General features: G+C 32.3%; 2 protein-coding genes and 1 non-coding gene across 4 annotated transcripts; 2 read left to right on the forward strand and 1 right to left on the reverse strand.

The window, feature by feature from the left end:
* The first annotated feature begins 5334 nt into the window (after positions 1 to 5334).
* Positions 5335 to 6719, forward strand: LOC129894960 (uncharacterized). Its single transcript, XM_055970562.1, has 2 exons — positions 5335 to 5549; positions 6065 to 6719. Exons 1-2 carry the CDS (start codon positions 5433 to 5435, stop codon positions 6485 to 6487), a joined length of 540 nt encoding a protein of 179 aa, XP_055826537.1. The 5' UTR covers positions 5335 to 5432; the 3' UTR covers positions 6488 to 6719.
* Positions 6720 to 7034: 315 nt separating this feature from the next.
* LOC129898064 (U6 spliceosomal RNA) lies at positions 7035 to 7138 on the reverse strand. Its single transcript, XR_008768982.1, has one exon. It is a non-coding gene; the product is annotated as a U6 spliceosomal RNA (small nuclear RNA).
* A 9722-nt stretch (positions 7139 to 16860) lies between these two features.
* On the forward strand, positions 16861 to 18743 carry LOC129895703 (transcription factor TCP17-like). 2 transcript variants are annotated; one of them, XM_055971452.1, is made up of 2 exons: positions 16861 to 17019; positions 17328 to 18743. In XM_055971452.1, the coding sequence occupies exon 2, from the start codon at positions 17352 to 17354 to the stop codon at positions 18411 to 18413; it is 1062 nt and encodes a 353-aa protein (XP_055827427.1). In that variant the 5' UTR covers positions 16861 to 17019; positions 17328 to 17351; the 3' UTR covers positions 18414 to 18743. The 2 variants fall into 2 exon arrangements, with proteins under 2 accessions (XP_055827427.1, XP_055827428.1); XM_055971453.1 differs by lacking the exon at positions 16861 to 17019 and adding an exon at positions 17112 to 17137.
* The last annotated feature ends 484 nt before the right edge of the window (positions 18744 to 19227 follow it).

The raw sequence follows: 19227 nt of genomic DNA on the forward strand, positions 1-19227 counted from the left end.
ATTTAATTAAGTCAACGATTTGGGAATGGATCTGAGTTATGACACAGATATGTTGTCGATGAGGAGGAAAAAGTCAGCAAATTGGAATACAGCTGCGTAATTTGACATTTTAAAAAAAAAAACTAAAGGTGAAATGCATTTCGAGCGCAACTTTAACTTTCAAATACGTTTTTCAACTTAATTTTAAATATTTAGCAAAAGATTCAAATCCAAAGATTTCACTTCTTTCTTGTTTTAATGATATTATTATTTCATAGATAAGAATAAGAAGTCAAAATTAGATTCTTTTTCTTCTTTTGAAATGAAAACATGTCATTGGTATTGGGAGGCTCGCACGCTATTAGCTCAATGGTAGAGCTCATTCTATTCATGTCCAATTGCCTACTAAATAAAGCAAATTACTAATTCATGGAAAATTGAAGACAGAGCGGATTTAGAAGTGCCCCTTCATAGTCCTTAAGAGCCTGTAGCACCTTTTGCAAGGCATTGGCCTAATGCCATTGGCCGAGAAACAAACACAGCTGAATAGTAATTTTGGCGTTTTAACAATTTTAGGCACGTTCACATATGAAACAAAGTGCCCAACAGTCTCAACGCCAATGTAAGAAGCGTTAATGAAGGGTTTCCAGGGCTGTTAATAACAGGCATTATTGTTGCAACCTGGACCAGGGATATGAAATGGCATACTCAGGCATGAGATTTTGGTACATAACCAACCAACCTATAGTTCTGTTGAGAGTCCATCAAGCAAGAAATTGACAGGAAAGCATGAACAATAGGCTCAATTTATTGGTCCTTTGTTTTTTTCCCCTTCTGCTCTTTCATTTCCATGTCACAAACATATATAGAGTATCCAGAAATTCAAGTACTAAGGGGCATCAAAATACAAGGTGATATAGCTGTCCTAGACAATTGAAGGTAAGCTAAACTTCTAGTTCATAAGATTTCACACTTCCATAAAGGGGGAGGAGGGAGGGGAGAGGGGAAGGCAGAGATTAGGTCTTCATCCAACTGGAATCTGAAGCTGCGAATGAATATCAATCGTCCTTTAGATAGCCATGAGATCACCATACTGGCGCATCAAAATGATGGACCCAGCAAAAAGAGCAGTAGCTCGAAGCAGTTTCTGCAAAAGCAAAATGCAAAAAAGATTAAGGTAAAACTATATAAAGCCCAGAAAATGAGAAACGTTGATCATATCATACACAACCTAAGAGTCTGAAAAAAAGTTTACACAGGTATGAATCTCTCTATATATATCTGATTATGAAAAAACAAGTTACATCTTTTGATAAAGTAATATTCCTACTGATTTGGGACAAAATCATTATACATATAGTTATACACACATGTTTACATATATATAAAACCCAAAAATCTAAACCAAATATGCAACCAACCTATAATTCTCTACCATAGTTTTAGTCAAGCAGCCAAATCTGATCCATACCTCACACTCACACACAAATCATGTTAGGTCAACACGAGTGTTACACGTGGTCTTGAGGTATCTGTGCAACATGGCTATGTGACACAATGGTTCAAACATTTTACCAACCACTGTGTCATTGTTCCTTTGTTTTATCTCATTAAATAAATAGTTATTTATTATAACATAGATCAGGGTTTGTCTTTTGTCAAAAAAACATAGATCAGGGTTTGACCAACATAAACCTAGTAGCTTAGCATTGTCCTAAGCTTAGGTTCAACCTACTACATGGCAGAGTAGCTTAGCACTATACACACAGTTTCTCTCTCCATCGAAACCCCTAAACACATTGATTAAAAGGATGTTTCTTTCCTTCCCCGATAAATATCTTCCCACAGAAATTATCTCTAGCCACCTTTCTTGCCTCCAATCCCTTGTAGCCTAGAAAAATATCTATTTTTGAAAAAACATTTCCTACCCGCTGCAATCTTCAATCACCTTTTAGCAAATGCAAGCTAAGAAGGGATCTGTGGTGTTTTCTCCTCTCCAAATACCAAAACCAAACATTAGAAGGCAGAAAGAAAAAGTTCTTCGTATGCTTTTCTTCAGGCAATGAGTACTCGTGGGAAATGGGGGTGTGAAAGCTTTAACGGAGGCAACATCAAACCTCCAGAATGTAATGGCTTTAGAAAAGCAACAATGTGCAATTACCAAAAAGATGTTTTTGGTGAACTTATGGAGAGGGAAAAAAGGAAACAAAGAGAGCCAGAATAAAAAGGGGGTGGGGGTGAGGGTGGAAAGAGAATTAGGTTTAATTTTCTAATTGAAAGACAAAAGGGTCCTCTTATTAAAATATTGTTAATGTGTTGTTAGGGACATTTAACGGAAGGCAAAGAATGGGTACAATGCTAACCTACTATATGGTCATAATAGGTTAGCATTGCACCCACATTCTAGTTTCCTTAAATGTCCTAACATCTCATTTAAGAAGTATTAGAGTGTGAGGGACTTTTTGTCGTTCCACCAAAAATCTATACCCAATTCTCCTTCATCTTTTTACTTTATTCACTGTCAGAGTTAACCCTATACCAAAGCTCTTCATATCGCTTAACTGTTACCTTTCAATTCAACCATTAAAGCTTCTGCAACCCATATTTGACAGAATTTATTGCTTCTCGTGGAAAATCACAGCCATAAGTCTTTGTTTCTGGCCCATGCAATAGAATAACCTTCTTCTCACGAAAGATTAGATTGTTATTTCTGTTCAGACTTATCAACTTTTTATTTGTTTACAACAAAATACTCTTATACTCCATTAATAATGTTTTGTTTCGCTAGTTGAAGAAGATAAATGACCTAACGATTTGTGTCGTGTAATTAAAGAACTGCAAGGACCAAAATTTATTACAGAAACAAAAAGATGATTTCTACATATGCTAAAGAAGATGAATGTTTTCCTCTGTGCCATTTTCTTTTACAGTGAAGGACAACAGGTCCCTAATATTAATGAGGCAACGAGGGTCATTTAAGGAAATTAAAAAAATGAATACAACGGTAACGTTAGATAAACACTTCTATGTGTACATACGTTCAGTGAGTCATAATTTATTCTATATGCGTTACAAAGAAAACATGATTTGAACAATAAAGACACTAAAGATATATTTACACAAAACAACAAAGAATAAAAGTGAAGATTTTATGCTTGAACTAAAGGTTCAAGAAGACAATCTTATGTGAAGTATGTAATAAGAATTAACACGTTAATTCGAGAAATCAAATTGAACTTTTAATGAATTAACTTATTAGTTCGAATAACACTGTTTTAGAAAACATATAAGATCCATCCTTCTGAATATTTGGTTTAGGCAGCAAATCAATCAAATTGACAATCACATTTTCAGACACATTCTTTCTAATCCTAACTCAAATCTCTTAAGATCCATATGTAACAGGCTTAACTAAACACTTTACGTTATTCATCAATAAAATGAGTATAGTCGCTCATAAACTCCACAACAACGGAAGAAGACAAAACAAAGACCGAAGCAAATTTCTCTCTGGTTACTGATATGTATAAATGAATAACAAAAGGAGATACCTTGTTGAGATTCCATTTTTCTTCGTCAAGAACCTGAGAGTGCCAGAAAGCTTTGACCTTGTCAACTGATATCACAGAGTCCGCCATTGAAGCTTGTCGAGTGAAGGAGAGTGCGACTTAGAGCAGCAGCAGAGATCTCTTAAGGGGGTTAGGGTTTTGGAGCTCTAAGGCCTTGAAGGTTTTATTAGGCAATTTCATACATTCGGGCGGACAATCGGGTTCTCTTCACCCAGAAAGGGCATTTTAGGTTTTCTACTCTCATTTTTTTTTTCTATTTTCCAAAATTACAACACAATGTACTCGTTTTTATTATTTTCCCTTTTACCATATTTTATTTAAGTACTCCTATTTAATTTATTTATTTTTCACTATTTAATAAGTGAAAGTTTTACGATATTTTGTAAATTTTATGTCTATTAACCCTCTAGCAACGTGTTGCATGTTTATACATATACGCTGATACTCATCGTTTAACTTTTTCTTATTTTTTCGTAATTTCATTTTATGTTATTGTGTCCATGGATATATGTCTTGCATGTTCGATTATTGATACTTCACATCTCAATTCCAACAAATATATTTTTGTAACTATTTATTCTCAAATTTGCTCAAGCCGTCTCGATCATAAGACCATTAAAGCAATCGCTTGGGACATCAAATTTTTTAGGGCTCCCAAATTTAATGTGGAGGTCATTGTAATAATTGTGAAATTCAATAGTATTTAATTAATTATAGCATTTTTTTACGTGGCTATCTATTTTGTTAATTTATTTATATTTTGATGATTATCATGAACCTATATTATAATTCTTACATTTATCTTTTTTATTCCCGAATCAATTTTTATTATCTCATTATTGAATATTTTAGCGTCTACCAAACGGTCAAACCTTTTGCATTATGCAAAATCTATTGTTTTGTATTTATAAAAAGATCAAATTTATTTTTTGATTTATTCTTTAAATTTTAAACACAACAACAAATTCATTCTAGTATCATTATATAAACTTTTTAAATTTTGAGTCAGATTCTATTATTTTAACTTTATATTATATTTCTTCATTGAATATTTTCATTGTTAAAATTCTTATTTCATAAAATTTACGTACGTCCTACCTTCTCGAGATTTCACTTGTAGGATTACAATTGGATATATTATAGTTATTCAATTTACATATGATAACTAAACGAAAAAGGTCTCTCTGTGTAGTTTGGCTTTAGGCTCCCGAACTTGTTGAAACGGCCCTGAATTTGTTTATGTTGAAATCGAGTTTGAACTGTGTTATAATTAAATGATCGAGAGGGTTTTAAATGGTAATGACATATTATTTTTGGAATTTCTGCTATCTTCCCTTTCATCCTTTATAGATGATCTGATGAGAATATAGAAAGTCCCACCTCCTCTTAAAAAAGGTAGTAGTACAACGCTTTTATTCTACAAATATTCATATCAATAAACTTACAAAATTGTAAGAGTATTTGGTTAATTTCTTTTATCTCTCCATTAAATATTTTATTTAATTAATACCTATTATAATAAATAATTTTATTTTTCTAAACTATCGAACATTTTGAGACAAATTGAATATATCAAAAGGATTAATACCTGGAAAAAAAAATACTATACTACAAAAAAATAAAATTGCCTCTTGTTTTTGTTAATCAAAAAATTCTATATTTAAAGAATTTCCAATTGAGGAAAGTGAGTGGACGAGGCAAGCAGGCGTAGGACCAGTATGTCCAACCAGGAACTGACACGTGGAAAATCGACCGGTTAGAATTAAATCAGACATTTCGTGCTATCTTCTCTGGGTTTTGGCCTCACAAAGCTCGAAACTTGCTTTAGCTTAGAACTCTTTTAGCCCCAAATAATTGTAGTAGTGAAAAAGAAGAAAGAAGAAGATGATGGAGGCCATTACGATTACACGTTTCTCTGCTTCAAACGCACCACTTCTAATCCGATCCATGGCTACACAAAAACCAACTCCATCTACTACCAAAACCGTCACTTCTAAAAAGGTTAGATTTTTCATCTATTTACTTACATTATAATTTATATCTCAGCATTTACATAAACTAATAATTCCAACCAACTGACCTAGTAAGACACGCAACCTAATGTGTTCCTGAGAAAAGGAATTTATTCATTTTTTGGGTATCAAACGGGCGTGGTAACATGTAAGAACTCTTGAATGAAGAAAAAGAGATTTAACTCAAGTTCGTTTGGAATCGGTAGCCAATCTTATTTTTGATAGTGATAGTTGACAATTGAAGAGTAGCTTTGGATACGAATTAGAGAAATTCTGTTATAGTCATTTTTAGAGTTGATTTCTCGAATGGTGACAGTGAAGTAGTAGTTATTATCTCACAAAATTACTTTCTTTGTAGAATCGAGGAGAAAGATGACTTTTTGAGATAATAACTATTAGTTCAATGAGAAATCGACATGTCATTTCTATATATTCAATGTACTCTATGCATAGAGGAATATGCATATACGATGAAATTCATATGTGTTTAACATTTCACTGCAGACAACAACTGTATTTCCAGTAGGGGAGAAACCTCGGCCGAGCAATTCTTCATCTACCCCACCGGTGAAGTTATTGACAAGAGTGGAGCAATTGCGGCTGTTAACTAAAGCAGAGAAAGCTGGTTTATTATCAGCTGCTGAGAAATCTGGACTATCTTTGTCGACAATAGAGAGACTTGGTCTTCTTTCTAAAGCCGAAGAATTGGGGATTCTTTCAGCAGCTACTGATCCTTCAACCCCATCTGCACTCTTTAGTTTGAGCTTGGGATTGTTGGCTGTGGGTCCTGCTTGTGTGTATCTGGTGCCTGAAGATTACCCTTGGCAAATTGGTTTGCAGGTTGTGGTTGCACTGCTCTCTGTTGTTGGTGGCTCTGCAGCATTTGGAGCCTCAAATCTTGTTTCCACTTTGCAGAAAGTAAATTGAAATGTAAGCTGCAAAATACTTTCAAAATTTCTCTTATATAGTATAAATGTTTGTTTTGTTCAATTTTGATTTTTTTTTGATCCCTTGCAATCTAAGATATACATTGTCCTTTCCGGTTGAGCATTAGTTCATTACGACATCAAATCTTGTCTGGATAAAGAATCTTGATCTGCACTTTTCATTGCAGCAATGTAGTTTCTTGTAATTCAATGATTGAACTTCTTTTATCTTATTCGACGTATTATTAACTGGTAGGGTGAAAACTAACTTCGATATATCTTTGGATCTAACGTGTATAATTCATGTGGTGTGTAAACTAATTGTAGTGACATTCGAATTGCATCACTATAGAACATCAGTTTAGTTGCTCCTCCGATCCCTAGAGGCTAGAGTCCAACATTGGCCAATAGGTATATACGACAATCTGAGGTTTATCTAGCTGTTCTTTTCCTGACTCTCTAAAGACCGATTATAATAATCATCATCCAGCAGGAAACTTAGATGAGTATGGAGTGCGAACAGCTGAGGTTGATAACCAATCCCAATGCAAAACTTTTATCATTTCTTGATTTGAGTGTGCCATCCTTGTGCAGGAGTCATGCTAATCTTCTTTGTATCGTTCCAATTTTATTGGATTTCCTAGAAACAAAACTCTTATGTACATATAAAGCGGAATTGCTAATACACATGTATATCTTTTGAAAGACACTGTGCCACAGTTGAACTTACTGAACTTTGCTAACTTGTTGGGGAGAATGCTGTACAATATAACTGCACTGTTCTGTGAAGGCATTGTCCTTTACCAACTAGTTGAAGGGGTCAGAAACTTAACCGGACTTTTTTCTTTGCACTGCCATGTATGTTATACTAATGAACATATCATCTATGCATCAGACCAGAATGGGATTTAAAGATTAATGAACAGTCTTTTGATTCAAACAGTGTGTCAACTAATCTGGATGTTATCACAAATTCTGGAATGTAGTCAGATTGCATGAGCTCAGAACACGAGTCTTGTGCTCTTACGTAGAGTCAAACATAGGCCAATATATGTGACATCCTAGATATGTTAAGTGAGTAAAGACCAAATTAACAATCATCATCCATGAATCAACTCACAGAGTGTGGAGCCGTGTGAATACCTGAGGTTAACACCCAATGCAACAATATGCATTTGAAAGGGAATTGCTGATACACATCCATTTCCTTCTAGCCGCTGGTTCTTTACACACTTGAATCTTAGATAAAATTTGCAAACTAGCTGCAGAGACTGATATGCAATGCTATTAACTAAACTGTTCTGTTCTGTTTTGTTCTGTGATGGCATCATGTCAAATAGGTCGAACACAAAGTCCTAATTAGACAGGCTCACTTTAACGTTGTCAAAGAAGTTTTTCAGTTTTGCTGATACATTAGTTATGTATCTGATACATCATCTTTAGCTGTAGAATAGTTAATGCATATCAGCTATTTATAGATAGTATCTTAATATAAGGTATGATTGGTTCTTTAAATGAATTACTGATCTAAATAATGGAATTAATTTGTTAAAAAAAGCAACGGTTATGTTCGTGAAGATTCAAGCCAAAAAACAGAGCATCGTCTCGAATGGAAAAAACAGAGCATCAATTCAAACCAAAGTCGATTTCAATTTTTTTTTCCATTTTTGCTGATACATAAGTTATGTATCTGATACATCAACTTTAGCTGTAGAATAGTTAATGCACATCAGCTATTTATGGATAGTAGATTGAGATAAGGTATGATTGGCTCTTTAAATCAATTACTGATCTAATTAATGGGATTAATTGGTTAAAAAAGACAACAGTTATGTACATGAAGTTTCAAGCCAAAAAACAGAGCATCAATTATGTACTGCAGGTTTTTGATACATCAGTTATGTATAAACTGTGCTAATTAGAGTCTGATACATCAATTCTGATACATCAGATCTGTAGTTGATACATCAGTTGTGATACATATGTGTGAAGTTTATTTCCTGCAGTTTTTTGATACATCAATTAGGTATAACCTGTGCTAATTAAATACTGATACATCAGTTCTATAGTTGATACATACATTCTGATACATATATGTGAAATTTATTTTCTGCGGGTTGTTGATTCATCAGTTAGGTATAACATGTGCTAATTAAATACTGATATATCAATTCTGATACATTAGATCTGTAGTTGATACATCAGTTGTGGTACATATGTGTGAAGTTTATTTCCTGCAGTTTTTTGATACATCAATTAGGTATAACCTGTGCTAATTAAATACTGATACATCAGTTCTGTAGTTGATACATACATTCTGATACATATATGTGAAATTTATTTTCTGCGGGTTGTTGATTCATCAGTTAGGTATAACATGTGCTAATTAAATACATCAGTTATGATACATCAGTTCTACAGTTGATACATATATGTGAAGTTTATTTCCTGCAGGTTGTTGATTAATCAATTAGGTATAACATGTTCTAATTATATACTGATACATCACTATAGATACATTAGTTGTGTAGTTGATACATAAGTACTGATACATATATGTGAAGTTTAATTATTACATATATGTGATACAAAAGTATATGTATCAGATTCATTAAAAAATGGTAAATGTTATTGTGATACATAAGCATGATGCCCCGGACAGTCAAGTTTGATACATTAGAATATGATACATAAACTTTGATTTTATATTCGAGTTTGACAGATGAGAAAAACATACAAATCTTTTCAATTGATATATGAAAAAATTATTACATTTCAGTTGCTTACTGATTCTGATACATTACAATTAATGTATCAAATACATTAAAACAGCAGATACATCTAAAATGTTTACTATTACAAAAAAAATGGTTATAATCTTCTTGATGACGTACTTCATTCCCTGCATTGACATGAAAAATGGTTAAATACAACTTGAACTTTATACATAAATACGATGTATCAGACGCATTAAAATATTTGATACATGAGAATCTGATACATACAGAAGATCTATCAGAAGCAGTAAGGCTTCATAAATTATAATCTGATACATAAATGTAGATGTATCAAAATCATTAAAACTTGATACAATAGAAACTGACACTTAAACACGATGTATCAGAAGTAGTAAATCTCCAAAAAAATGATATTTTAAAAAAAAACACTATGTATCAGATGCGTTAACGCTTGATACATGAGAATCTGATACATAAACAATATGTATCAGAATAAAAAAACCTTCATAAAAACGGCATTAAAAAAAACTTAATTGAACTCATACCTTTGGGAGATTAGGGCGTGTTGTAACCCCTTCAATCTTGTTGTCTAGTTCTTTGGGTGTATGTTTAACTGGAGATTTCGACTTCAATTTCTCACGTAGCTTATCCATCACTGCTGGATCGTTACGATGTTTGGATGTAACCTCGTCGTAACCTTCCCAAGATGAATCAGAAGCAGGTGAAACAAGAATTCCTTGATTTTTATTCAACTGTGTGAGACCATGAACGGATTCCATATGTATCATTGAAGATATGAGTTAAAAAATTAGAAAAATTTACAGAAGAAAGCAAAGGATACCAATTTTTTAGATGTACTCAGAAATTCAAAATCTCAAAAACTGATGAAGAGGATTGAATTTAGGCGAGGATTTAGGGAGGAATAGTGATGTATCAGTGAGGGAGATAGAGTTAAAGAAAAAAGAGGGATTTTAGATTTTTTTGGTATAATAGGGAATACAAGTAAATATGGTATTAGAATATGTGTAAAAGGGTAAGTTTTGCTTTTAATTATGCTATGGGTGATCTAGTAATCTGTTGTGAGGTTAAAGTCGTAACCTTTAAAATATTATAGGTTTTAGATGATTAAAAGTCATAATCTATCTACCTTAAGTAATTGACCTGATATTAATTTGGATCCGATTTTGATATACATAGAGAATACGCAATTAATTCTTCTAAGAAAAGTTTACAAACGTTGATTAAATAAAACTTGATCTCATTCATAATTTAACTTTTAATTGTGAATTGAAATCTTTTGTGAGGCTTTTAATACTCTTTTAAGTTATTTCTCTACATTCTAATTCAACATCATTATCATCTAGCTCTGATCAAATTTATGTATATCGCCTTTTGAGCTAATTTTACCCGTAATGAAACTGGGTAAAAGTATGAATAAGAAAGGCAGCAAGGTTGTTAGACATATAAGTTTAATAGTAATATATTTTTTTTCTTTGATAATTGTGGTATCTGGCCAACTTTCGTACACTTTGACTAATTTTACGGGATATCTGCCACTTCCTACCAATAATAGGAACGAGACAACCCTGTCCACTAAGGCCAAGACAGATGAGAAGAAATCACCTAGTGCTTTTTGTCTATACTGAAACCTAAGCCTGAGACCTCATGATTCGTAACTCACTTCATTGATTACCAGACCTTTACAATATATATATATATAATGTAATTATACTAAATCGTTACATAAATTGAGATCGTGTAGTTGGGCCCATTGGTAGGTGTTGGTTATGAGTGGAGGACAAGCCGTTGGGTTTATTTTTTTTCTTCTTCTGGAAAGTGAGTAATAGTGTGCATTATTGGAAGCATGCATTTATCATTGAATTCATCACGTCTGGCTTCCTTTTTCATTTCTTTGTTTTTGTTTGAATACAAAGGAAACAAAAGAAAGTGTATGTTGCTGTATTGGGATCTGAAAATAACTGTCTCAACTGAAAGTGACACTTCATAAGATAAGAGTTACCTCCTAGCCCCAAATCCTTACTTTCTTTTAACACTTCACTGCATGCTCTCTTGTCATCTTTAATCCCTTATTTCATCAGCACCACTCTCTCTGCTCCTCCGTTTATTTTTAATTGTTTAGTATTAATTTAATAAATAAAATGATAATTTTACTATATAATAATAATATTTTGAAAATAATAAAGGAGATATGTCTGGACATGTGAAGATCGAGAAAATGTGTAGATGCATCAGTAAGGAGGTACGAGAGGTTGGTTATAGCTAGAGGGCACGAGGAGAGGCAGAGGTAGACCGAAAAAGTATTGGAGAGAAATGATTAAACATGATATGATGCAAATTCAGTTTACCGAGGATATAACCTTAGACAGAAAGGTGTGGAGGACATGTATTATGATAAAACGTTAGTAGGTAGTGTAGTGTAGTATAGTTTTGCTTAGGGTAGTTGGCGTTTGTCATTGCACTAGTTGTATTATTGTAGTTCTTGTTTGATATCCATCATTATTTATATGGTTTTCAATAGTATATTCTAGTATATTGTTCATCTTGTTTCGATTATTGCACTATTTTGTTGTTGATTGTTGCTCCCTTCTAGGGCCGGCTTGATGCCTTTAAAAATAAGTCATCCGCCTTAGGCCCCCAAATTTGAGGGGCCCCATTTTTTAATAATAATAAAATTATCATACGGATTTTTTAAAAAAAAAAAATACTATATCATTTGAATTTATTTGTCTTACTTTTTTTTTAGTTGTTTTGAAAAAAAATGTTCCTTTCTTTTTTGTCAATATTTTTTAATTTTAACTTTCCACATTATATATTTAAGACCAGAAGACTAAATGACATTTTGGTGTATTATACATATCTTTAATTTAGGATCATAAGATTTGAAAATCTTCTTTACTTTTTTAAAATTTCGTGTCAAGTCAAATTCCGTCAAACGATTGAAACAGATGGAGTTCTATTTGAAGAAAAAAGTAAACATTTTTATTATAAAGAAAGAAATATGTTATCTCAAAAATAATTTTCAATATATTAACAATATTGCCTCTTAAAAAGCTGGAAAAATAGACTTTAAATAAATTTATTTTAAAAAATAAAAATTTAAGCCTCCTATTTATTTTTGGCATTATGCCCCTAAGATGTTTGAGCCGCCCCTGCTCCCTTCTAGTAGACTTTGCACTATTTTCTTGTGATTTGGTATAATTTTCTCCTTTGTATTTGGGATTGCTACATTTGAGCCGATAGTCTTTCGGAAATAACTTCGCTACCTTCACGAGGTAATGATAAGATCTACGTACACACTCTACCCTCCGCAGCACTTGTGATATTTCACTTAATATGATGATGGAGATGAATTAAATTTTGAAAATAATAAATTTAATGATTTGAGAAATTAATGGCTATAAATTAATAACATGGATAAATTAAGAATTAGTAAGTGATAAAAGTAAAAGTAAATGGAAAGAAACGTAATCAAGAAAAAGCATCAATTGCCTCTCCAGCAATTAAAGGGTGGGACTATTTTGCAGACTCTATTTATAATCTGTTAAGAGTAAAAAATTGTAAGGTAAGTGACAGTTTATCCTAATATTTTCTGAGTGAAATAAGTCATGGTGCTGCTGCCCAGTGCCCACACGTACTCCTTAATTCTGGCCTTGAAGCTTAGTAGCAGTTGCTAGCACAGTCCATTATTCAGTCTGTTAGTCTGCAGGCCAGAACATCACAGATCGATACAGTATTATATATGGGACGATCCTAACTTTATTACCCCTCTCTTTCAATTTGTTTGTTTTGTTTTGATTTAACATGAATCAGAGTTTAACCAAGTAAACAAGACATTTGAATCTTGTACTAGTATTAAACATGTCATGTGAAAAGTTGAAATTTCTGTTCATATAATGTTATATAATATTATATATTGAGATACAAATCGTAATATTTGGAGTGTATATCTTTAAAAACTACAAATTTTGTTCATAAATCGCATTCAATACATCTCTTCATTTTTGCTTCTTTTTTTGTTGATATTTGAGCCGAAAGTAAAGTAGAGTTTGGAATAGATTCCATTTTGAGAGAGTTGAAAAAGCACTCTCTGGTTGAATGGTTCTATACATTTGCCCTTTCTCAACACATTTCTTTAGACAAAGACTCCATTTTTTCCTCTTTTCGGATGATAAATCTTTCTCAGAAATGGAGTGTGAATCAAACCCATGTTTCAAAAAGTCGTTGCTAAAAAAAGAAAGAGAATTTTTTTTAAAAATGAATTAAAAATAAAAATAGGACAAACAAATTAAAACGGAGGGAATATTTTTTATATTGCTTCACAGTGGGGCAATAAGTTAATGATCCATTCATGATTTCTTGCACATATTTTTTTCCGTATTTTTTTTGGTTGCTTTGCCCTATATTTGGTTTCACTTAATTCAAGCACAAATTAGATGAATATGAGTATTCACTTGTGTTGGTGTTTGACCTAATTATCTTTATCATAATTGAGTTTTCTTCTGCTAAAAAGAAAATACAAATTTTCATTTTTGGCTAATATCCTTTTTGTTGAAGGAAAATATTTTGGACTCTTTATAGTAAAGTGAGGCTTCTTCATTCTCACTTGGTATAGCATCCACATGGCTTCAAAAGTCTTGTTTAGTGAGAAATATTTAATAGACACAAGTGTTACTCTGTTACTCGTGCAAACTTCTTTTTCCTAATGAATTTTGTGAGATTATTTCTTTTGATACTTTGCAATTTCTTTCATAAAATCTATTACTCATCTTTTTTATCTTTTGTTGTCTGATTTATTATATCTCAAGATTATTTTTTGTTAGCTTCCGCAAGACACCTAGTTATTTGATAGGGTGACTTAGGAATAATTAATTAATTAGTTTTTGTCTACGAAACTAGTTGGGATTTACTGGTGGAAAAGTTTACTACCAACTTGTGAAATTTGTGGCCAGGGTTCTAAACATTGGATGCTTTCTTGCTCAATATTTATGAACTAAAATTCAGTAATGATAGTATTAGCTTTTGGCCTGTTATGATTGTAGCCAACTCTACTCCTAAGGAGATGCGGCCTGTCAAAAGATATATCTTCTTAATTTTTTTCATTAGGGTTTACCCGTGGTCAGAGGTGGCTCAATAAGATTGGTTACATACAGTCAACCTTAACGGAAGACTTTAGTTTTTCTTTATTAGTGAGAGTTTGATTTCCACTTTATAATTTCTGTTCCATTTACCCATAATTTGTACTCTAGATCCACCACTGTACTGAACTCTTCCCTTATTTAAGAAAAGAAAAGGCAAGTTATGAATTCGATAAGAAATTCAGAATTTATATACTTCAAATCGCGACTCTACCTCTATCAACACTAATATGTTTCATTATATAAGTGAATTAATTAATTACCCAATGGAACAGTTGATTGTAATTTGATCATTCTAGCTGATCTTGTCCTTTTCTTTCTACAGTTGTTGTTGGATGATAATAGTATTAAATTCATTAAGTTAATATGTCCAAGTTGCAGCTGCTGCATACAAAAATCTCACTGCAAAATGCTACAAGTGGATCATTATATGTGTGTACTAAGTGGCAAAGTCTTTTAAGAGCTTCTATATTATTATTGGTTGGTTGGTCCCTCCTCTACAATTCAGCATATATATAGCTTTGGGGATACCACTAGATCTCCACTAGTTTTTCTAACCAATTTGTTTCCTTTTTGAGACTTAATGAAATTAATTACTCATGAACATTCTTATTTTCATGTATTTCCCAATCTTTAATTTCTTCATCATAATAATTATGTAAACTATGTTACCATCTTTTAAAAATTGCATAAACAAATTGTACATAGTGTCCTTATAAATTAAAAGAGAATAATTAAGATATATGGTACTCTACTACCAACTTTTGTCAAGGATTTCTGGTATTCCTTGCTTGTGTAGTACTCCCTTCCCTTCGTCTAAGTCTATGTGATGTATTTGATAGAAATTCAGTTCAATCAAAAAAAAAAAACTTTATAAAGAATTTGTGATCTAAAACTCATGATTATGTGGGCATGTAGCTAGAAATAAACGATAACAACATAGTCAATATAATTTCATAAGTGAGGTCCGAAAAAAATGGTGTGTATATGCAGCTTACTCCTACCTTGTGAAGGTAGAGTTGTTGCCAATAGATCCTCGGGTGGCTCAAGTAAAACATATCAAAATGATTGAAAAAAGGAAATTATGAATAGTGAAGGAACCTATAGAAAACAATGGAGAAAGAAACCATAGCAATAACCACTATAACAAATAAATGATTTAGTGGCAATTATTTAGCGGCAATAATATACTTGTCACTATTTATATTTAGTGGTAATGATAAATATGATATTTATAAACAATAGTCAATACAAATGCCGCTAAAGACTTTAGCGACTCAGGATGCAATGACATTAACTCAATTGCCGCTAAATATTTTTGCCATAATAAATATTGCAACAAGAAGAAAAATATATCGCCACTAAATGTCTTTTCTGTTGTAGAGTGAACAAAAGTACGATAACTGAAGCAAAGAAAACAACAAATAATAGTAGAATTAAAGAATAATATAATAGGAGAGTACTAATAATAATATTGATAAAAAAATTAAGACCACATTCAAATATGAGATGAGGCTAATTAGGTTTCATTTGGACATGCAATATTGAATCTAAATGTGAAATCAAATTGATTTGAAGTTGAAGTTTTGTTTGAATATGTAATGTGGATTTTTGAGGTTGTATTTTTTTCTCATAAACATGAAAACCCTACAGTTGTGAAAACCATCAAGATTTCTCTAATTCTTAAACAATCTTACCAAATGAATAAGCCATATATTGTTCATAAACAATAAATTATATTATCCTAAGGCGTTGCATTTGATAAATTGCATATCTCCATGTTCTTTTTGTAAATAAATGTTTACAACAAATTTTCAAATATCTATAATTTTATAAAGATCCATTAATTAACAATAATAATAACTAATTATTCTTTAATATAATTATTTTACAGTGTTACAAAAAAATCTTTTCAAGCCAAACTTGAGTCTTTTTTTGCAAAATTTAAAACTAAGATGATTAGCCATTTATTTTGTACTACTAGTAGTTAGCAGAAAAGCAGTAGGCCCTTTTTCTTTTCTTCTAACCCTAGGGTGGTCCTTGTGAGGTTAACAGTGTACCTCTTTTTCGCAGCATCATTAAATAATATCACAACTTAAAATTAAAATATGAAAATGCTAGAGTGACTAGCTTCTTGATTAATTGAATGTTAAAACAAAAACTATTCATGATGGAGTAGTCTAAATACGAGAAATTAATTTCTATTATTGCATTAAATTAAACAATAAGCATTATTGTTCAACTGGCATATGGACCAAATTAAAGAGTTATCATGACCATATTTACTAATACTATACAAATTTTATACATCATCGATACATAAAACAAAAATTCATTTTTATCAACCCTACGAGTGAATTATGTGTCAGCTTGAGTAAGCGCCACGTGGCCTTGGATTTGCCATACTTCTACTTTCCTCTTCTGAAATATGACATATAGTGAGAATCTAACATTTCTTCTTTTCACCCAATTCCATAACTTATCCTTGTAAATTTTTTCTCTGTATATGAGTTATTTCTCTTGGTCAAATTTTCTCCATAATATTTTAAGAGAAGTTAAATGTTTATCAAGAGTTGTTAATTCATGTTGAGGCTGTGCTAGATAGAAGTTGTAGTTTATCTTCTACAAAACCTAATTATGTAAGGACAATTTGTGACCTTTTTATAATTTTCTGATTATTTATACAAAATCTTGAACCATTTCTTAGATCTTAGTCATTCTTACAAAGTCTTGGTTTTTAGAGAAATTATTTTGGAGGTTCAATTAAGAGCAACCCTAATTTTACAAGTTTTCCCAAAAATTGCACATAAGCTAGGATCTACACAAGAAAATTTTCATTGATTTCCTTATATTGGTTTTCTTTTTGTGCAACATAATTTGCAATTGTGCTTTAATCAACTTCATTTCTCGATCTAATATTTTTCGTTGTGTTGTTGATCTTTTGTAGATCGATGATGATGAAGAACGACTTATGATGTATATCATGAATAAGGCAAAAGAAGAATCAGGTGGAACTAATGATAGTAGATTGAACTTAAAGACGACTAGTACACCACCATCAAGTTCAAGGCAGTGGGGAGCCTCTAAAAACCCAAGAATTGTACGTGTATCGCGTACTTTTGGAGGGAAAGATAGGCATAGCAAGGTGTGCACCGTAAGGGGGCTTAGAGATAGAAGAATTCGGCTTTCAGTTCCCACAGCAATTCAATTGTATGATCTCCAAGACAGGCTTGGACTCAGCCAACCTAGTAAAGTTGTAGATTGGTTACTCGAAGCAACTAAACAAGATATCGATACTCTTCCACCACTTCCAGTACCACCAGAATACTTTACTAGGTTTCAACAACCACCCCAGGAGGACTACTCTAACGTTCATGATGTCCAACAACTTCGTTCTCACTTGTTCAATGTGAATTCACCTTATTTTAACCATGGAGATCAATCAGGGAAAAACAAATCAATTGCTTCAAATGAGGAACCACATCATCAAGAGGATAATATTTTTCCATTTGGCAATATTCGATCATCTAATTTACCAGGCATGTCTTTCAATTCTTGTAACTATCAACAATGGGAGCCTAATTCGAATTTGTCTTTAGGTCATTTTGGACATAATTCATTTTCATCCCAAATAGATGAATCTTTTCATGATCAAAATGGTAATTTTCCTCTATCGTTGGGATTATCTTCGCCTTTTCCCTCGGGTTCTCAATTGTATTTCAATCCAATAACTACAACATTTCAACCTATAGTTCCATCTCCTCATATGACAAATTATCTCATTGAGAGTACTCATGATCCGAGGGCGCGTATGAACCATTTCAATTTCTTAACCTCAAGTACTTCACACAATAATCCACTTGTGATGCCAAGTACTCTTAATTTGATCAGTTCCCAAATGAAACCCTTCAGTCTCAATGATGATCCCAGATGGATTGATTCAAGAGACGATGATGATGATGATAACCAACCACATGAAGGTCGCACCAACAAATTCTTGAATTATAATTGGATCGATCAGAAGAAATTGTAGTATGTAGTACTGAGGAGTGTCGAGGCTAAGTACTCCAAAATGTTGGAGGAGGAGGAACACTTTCAAATTACTCGAATTCTGATATTGTTGAAGACAAGTGGAGGAAATGAATCTTCTTTAATTCAAATCTTTTGAATTAAAGTTGTCCTGGATTGTTGTCATGAGCAAACATAATCATGCTACATTCCTTCTTCACAGGTACAACAAAGTATAGTGAATTATTCGATTTCTTGTACCATATTGGTTTATAAAGTTTTATCTCTATTCTGAAATACATAATTTCAAACTATATTACCACTGCGTGGTATAAATTAAATGATGAGCATTATATATTTAATATATTTGTAGTTCTTTTTTTGGTGATTCTAAGTAGTAAGTGATATAAATCTACATTTTGTGTCATAGCTTCTTTTATTATTGAAATTGGAATAACCTTTATACAATTGAAAGTGTGTTTAGCATTAATTTTTGCAGTAATTTCTTAAAATAAGCAGCTGTCATACTAAAGTCTTTTTCTAAGTGCTACTGGGATTTTCATCATTATGTCATGGTAATGTAATCGAAATCCCGATAGTAGAAGAGGAGAAACTCCAATCGGAGCAAAGGTTGGGTCTGTCCTGGGAGTATTTGACTCCGTTTAGACCCTGAGGCCATTGCAAATATGATGCAACAAATTCGGAACCCTATTTGTGGTCAACTAGTTGTTGTTGATACCTTTTTCTCAATTCCTTCTTCCATAACGAGAGCTCGGAGAACGAAGAAATAAGAACACCTATGAAGAATGTGATTAGAAATTAATCCGAAATAGAGTCCA

The sequence above is a fragment of the Solanum dulcamara genome, chromosome 7, assembly GCF_947179165.1.
Source record: "Solanum dulcamara chromosome 7, daSolDulc1.2, whole genome shotgun sequence".
In the NCBI taxonomy this organism is placed as follows: domain Eukaryota; kingdom Viridiplantae; phylum Streptophyta; class Magnoliopsida; order Solanales; family Solanaceae; genus Solanum; species Solanum dulcamara.